Below are 5,358 nucleotides of genomic sequence, written 5' to 3'. Positions count from 1 at the left end.
AAAAAAAAGAGTCTCAGGAGACCAATGAAAGGAGGATCCAGGGAGCTGACAAACTGTGCTATGGTCTGTGACTGGGAGGGGGTGGCCGGTACTGGGCAGGAGAGATGGCCTCCCTGGGAACACAGGAAAGCCATTTCAAAGCAACCACAGGCTGGTGTGATGGCTCATGTGCCACACAGGGTCACCACTGAGGCCTGGCAGTAGCTTAATTGGCAGCATATTTTCTTGGAGGCTCATAAAACAATGGCACATCTAATGGGTGTTGGCATCTTAAATCTGGTGAACAGTGGCATTCAGTGGGGGCTGCCTGCTGCGGGTGTCCTGCTTGTCACTGCTGCTTCTCAGGCTGCCTGGTGCTGCCTGGCCCTGGAGCCTCTGCCTAGGAGGTCCAGGGCAGGCTGCCCAGGGCCAGGTGTCCCCACCACTGAAGCCCCCGACTCTGCCTGCCAGCCTGGTGGGGACAGGTAGGACCTAGGAGGAGCCAGGACCTTCTTTGGTCGGCTCAGATGGCAGTGCCTCCGGATGTCACTCCCTGGGAAACGTCCTCTCCTCAAGTCCTTGGCCAGGGCAGAGATTGCCACAGAAATGGATGATGGCTTCACGAGTTGGTGTCCAGAAACTGGATGGACCTGTAGTAATGCCTGGGGCAGAGCCAGGCCGACAGTGGCGCCCACCCTGGGAACCTGTGGGACTGGTTTAAGGGGAAGAGACACCTCCTGCTGTCTTTCTCAAAGGGAACCATCATTTTTCAAGCCACCAAGGTGGCTTTGAAAGGGAGCATTACCCAGGCTGGCTTCCCTGCAGGGAGAAGCGGGAGGTACCCCCAGAGAGCCGCGTCCACATACCCGCTCCTGTTCACTGAGCCAGCGTGGAAGGCGCTGTAAGGAGGAGACGAGGCCTTGCCTGGGTACAAAAGGTTTATTGCTTATAAAAATAACTTAGCAAGCACAAAACAAAGTCCCCCATGTGACAGGGCTCATTCAGTCACCTTCAGCAAACTGGGGGACTCACCCGCATTGCCAGCGAATACCAAGTCTAGGCTGGGCTACCTCCCCCGGTGGTGCTCCTAGAAGGTCCTTCATGACAGCCAGAGCTGGACAGAGAGTGGGCAGCAAGGGGTCAGGGCCAGTGTCACTCAGGGCTGCCTGGGTGGGTGGGGTCACTGCCGGCAGGTGTCATGGAAGGCTTCCAGTGTTCGGAAGTCCCTCCACGTGGGGGGCAGGCCATCCTGCAGGAACTTCCCGCAGCGCTGACATGGGGCCTGGAACAGCTTTATGTAGCTTCTTAACCAGGTCTGAAAAGAGAAGGGAGGACAAATGCAACAGCCCTGGTGCTTCCCAATACCCTCCCATCAAGCCTAGTGGCCCCAAGGACAGAGCCCTGGAGCTGGCTTTGGCCCCAGAGAGAAGCTGCTGAACCCACAAGGTTGTCTCGAGGGACTTTGGGTTCTGAAGCCCCCCTCCCCGCCAACCCCGAGTTATCAGCACAGAGAGGGCAACTCTCCCTGGCAGGGAGGCCCTGGGGCAGCACCAACCACGCTGCACGGAGCCTGGCAAGGACCCTCTTCTGGCTTGCTGCCAGGTAGGGGGCATGGCCACGTGCCAAGGGAGTCTAGGAATAGCTGACGGCTGGAGAATTCTGCATGGAGGGCACAGCGCCTTCTAATCTGATTTCTGAGGTCACTGCTCACTGTCAGGATGTGGCCTAACACTCTGGGAAGGGATAAGTGGAGACAACCCCAGTGCCACCAAATCACATAATAAGCAGCAAATACACACTTTAATTCAGAGAGCAGAGAGCTTTCGGGCATCATCTATAAGGATGAGATGCACATAACTCAATTCTCAAACTCAAGGAGATTTGCTACCAAAAAACCCCACCAAAACAAAGCAAAGAAGCCAAACACCCAACAGATCCAAACGCACGACAATTGAGCCAGTTCTCACTGTGCAGGGGTGCAAGACTCTCATCAATTAACATTCTCCTGAGTTATGTCGACAAGAGAAAACGGCTATCTGAAGAGGTCAGCTGAGTTACATGAATCCTCTGCTTCAGCTGGGCGGTCCTCGAGATGGCAGAGTGCGGCTCATCCATGCCACCTCCGTCAGCAGGGTGGCCTGGGGGTTTCTACAGCAAGTCACGAGGAGGTCACCGGATCAGTCAGCTACACTGCTTATCCTCTGGTGCCAAGCACGTTTGTATCCTTCCCAGATCCCCAAGTCAGAGCTGAAGGGAACGGATGACCCAGAATGTGAGACTAAAGCAGGCCTCCCTCTACCGGGTGGCTGCTGGCTGCCTGCCCTCTTGCATGTGGAGGAAGCCTTCATGGACTGCTCCTTGTTTGCCCTCCTAACATTAGGAAGCCAAGCGATGAGCTGGGCTTGTCTTCTGAGCAGTGCGTGACAGGCTTTCTAGGAAGCCCGCTGGTGGAGGCCCACGTGACAGGATGGATGGGACCAGAGACACCCACCTGGCTGTCAACAGTGATTTGCACTCACTAAAGGGAAGTCTGAGGGGGTTTCTACCAGGCAGCCTTTCCAGCAGAAGACAAAAGTCAGTTCTGTGGGCAGTGAAAGATGGAGCCTAGTGACCCAGCGTATTCGGCCAAGTCTGTGCGAGGCGAAAGAGCTGGCAGGGTCTGCCTTGGACATACAACGCAATGTCACCCCTGGTCAGGCCAATGCCAGGGAAAGGTCCTGACTGTGGTCTCTGCCCAGAGCTGCGGTGTGAGTACTCCCACTGGGTTCCATTTCAAGCCAGAAGAGTTTGAATAGGCACTGCAAACCTCTGAACACCCCTCAAGAGCTGCCAGGCTGCCGGGGGCTGCCCTCACTGCTAGCTGCTCTGAAATCCGAGAACGAACTGTATTGGCTGCAGCCAGCCGAGACTCACCACTGCAAGCCTGGGGCCAGGCACAGGACCTGGGTGGGGCAGGTCAAGAGCCATGTGAGAAACTTTTAGAGGATCCTTCTGCGACCACCTGTCCAGCCACGACAGGGAGCCCGCGGTGCCATCTCCCACCCGGCTCCCATGGCAGCCCACGGGCCGAGGGTGCAGCTTCCCCCCTCAGCTGTGTGTGCACACTCCAAGGCTCCTGAAGCCACTTACCATGAAGGACCTGACCACAACATCTGGCATCTGGGGCAGCTGGTAGTGGAGCAGGGCAGTGGTGGCATGGTCTGTCACCTGAAAATGAAGGACAGTGGCTGGAGTCAGCAGTCAGAGATGGCCAGCGGGATGGACGCCTCCTTTTATAGGCACCAGCCCTGCTTTTGGATGTCTCTCAGAGAAAAGGACATCTGAAATAAAATCTTGAGTAGGAAAATTAGGTAGCAGAGTTGGGGGCAGAGAGGGGAGGAGGTGTGTGTAGGCAGAAAGGACAGTCCCGGAGGGAAGCGGAGTACGGAACGGCCCTCCACAGAAAACCCGGACAGGCTGGAGCGCTAGGGGTGGGAAGGCAGTGGCCTGAGGCCAGTGGGGAGAAGGCAGGGCAGACCAGAGGGCGGACAGGCCTCCCTGCTCCCGACACGAGGATGCAGGCAAGGAGCCTGGCGGCCATGCTGGGACCATTCTCCCAGCAGCACGCAGGGTCTCCTCTTGCTCCCTTAGATTCTCCCTGTCTCCTAACTTGTAGCCACGTGGGCCTGGTGGTCAGGGAACTGCTGATTTCTGAGGACCCTTCCTCAGGCCTCATGGTGGCTACCTTCCCAGGTGTCTCCAGCACTTCGTGGGCCACACCCACATCTCCACGCCATGGGCCAGGAAACTGCCATAGCAGTTTCATGACCAGTGGACAGGGCACTGCTTCCTGACCTTGACTTAGCTATTCATCCTTTCTGCCACTCAGTCCTTTCCAAAAGACAAAGGGTCTGGTCTGCGATTCTCTGCAGGTCTGAAATGTGATGACAACATGAATCGCTAATGCCTGCTATCCATCAGCAAATTAATAGATTCTACTAATTTGATAGTTGTGTTCAAACTAATGGTTTATTTGATTGTCCTCATTAGGGATTCTTGGCATTATAAATGTTGTGGTTAAAACAAAACAAAACACAAGAAAACAATAAACTCTAGACAAAAATCTTTGAATTTGAGAACAAAAATAAACACAGGTCCAAGGTGTTCATTACCAGCTGGCCTGAGCAGTAGTCGCGCACACCAGCAGGGGGCGCCAGGAACACTGTGCTGACCCCACTCAGTGGGCTGTGCGTGAGCCTGACACTGGTCCCCACACCCGTCAGAGAGGCTTCACCACTAGGTATGGGGACAGCCTCCACAGCTGGGCTTTCCAGGGCCCTGTCTTCAGCCTCGTGTGAACATAACCTCAGCTTCCCCAGGATAAAATGGGTGTGCAAGTGACACCCTCCAGTAGGCCCAGGAGGCTGGGAGGAGTGGCATGGGAGGGGCTCCTCCTGCCCAGCCGTGCCAACAGCCCCACCGGCTCTCCGGCCAACTGGCCTGCACCTGCCTCTTTCCCACCAGACTTTCCAGGGCAGCCTGGTAGCTGGTGAGCCCCGCTATGTGATCAGCTCTGTGAGCAGGAATCATCTGGTTCATGCTGCGACTATCAGGCCTGGAATATCACCAGGCAAACAGCAGGTGCTCAATACACATGTGTTGAGAAAAAAATGCCCACTGCCATAAACGTGGGGCTGGCTTTCCTGCAAAGGCAGCCGCAGCTCGTGTCCCGTGCTGTTGGGGAATTCTCACTTTCCAGCTGGGTGGAGCTTTCTCCCCCAAGGGCCAAGCCTGCTTTATTTTAAGCATTTTGACAGACAGCTTTCTAAAATGAGCAATGCTTGTTTTCTTTTTCTTTTTTTTTTTTTAACAGTCGCAATGATAACCTTGCAAAATGACTGGTGGTGGCAGTCGGGTGAGGGGAAGAGCCGCATGAAGCTCAGCAAACAAGGCCCGTGGGCTTGAACCTGGGCTTCGTTCTTGCCCATCCAGCTCCCTGGCTAAGAAAGCCCACGAAGTACCCTGTGAGGTCCACGGACGTTCCCTGTACCTGCGTGTGCTGTCACAGAAAGGAACAGGGTTCCTGGAAGCTCTCTCCTGGCCTCCCCAGGGGTTTTCCAAGGCCCTGGCTGCAGCCTGCTCTAGTGTGCAGCGAGCCAGGCTGGGGTGCTCTGGGCAAGGCTCCTTTCCCACCCAGGGCACTGTCCACTTGCACCAACTCTGGGTGGCCCCCCGGGAGGGCACAGGGTTTGCTATACCCACAGCTGGAGCTGATGACCCAGAGGCACGGGGAAGGCAGGAAGCTTTGCTCAGCTGGGCTTCTTTCTTTTCACCGTTTTAACACCAATGATCAACATTTAGACTCTGCGAGCTTCACTTAACTGCCCCCCCCCCCCCCCC

At 55.8% G+C, this 5,358-nt stretch overlaps 1 protein-coding gene across 2 annotated transcripts in view; it reads right to left on the bottom strand.

Moving 5' to 3' along the window:
- Positions 1-899: 899 nt before the first annotated feature.
- Med27 (mediator complex subunit 27) overlaps positions 900-5,358 on the bottom strand; it is a 182,628-nt gene continuing 178,169 nt past the window's right edge. For both annotated transcript variants that reach the window (XM_015497409.2, XM_015497410.2), the window contains exons 7-8: positions 3,109-3,186; positions 900-1,294 (exon numbers count right to left, since the gene is read on the bottom strand). In XM_015497409.2, the coding sequence (XP_015352895.1) occupies positions 1,160-1,294; positions 3,109-3,186 (213 nt within the window). In that variant the 3' untranslated portion in view covers positions 900-1,159. The remainder of the gene's footprint in view (positions 1,295-3,108; positions 3,187-5,358) is intronic.

This window comes from Marmota marmota, unplaced genomic scaffold (assembly GCF_001458135.2).
Source record: "Marmota marmota marmota unplaced genomic scaffold, marMar, whole genome shotgun sequence".
Classification (NCBI taxonomy): Eukaryota; Metazoa; Chordata; class Mammalia; order Rodentia; family Sciuridae; genus Marmota; species Marmota marmota.
This window is presented reverse-complemented; position numbering and strand designations above follow the sequence as displayed.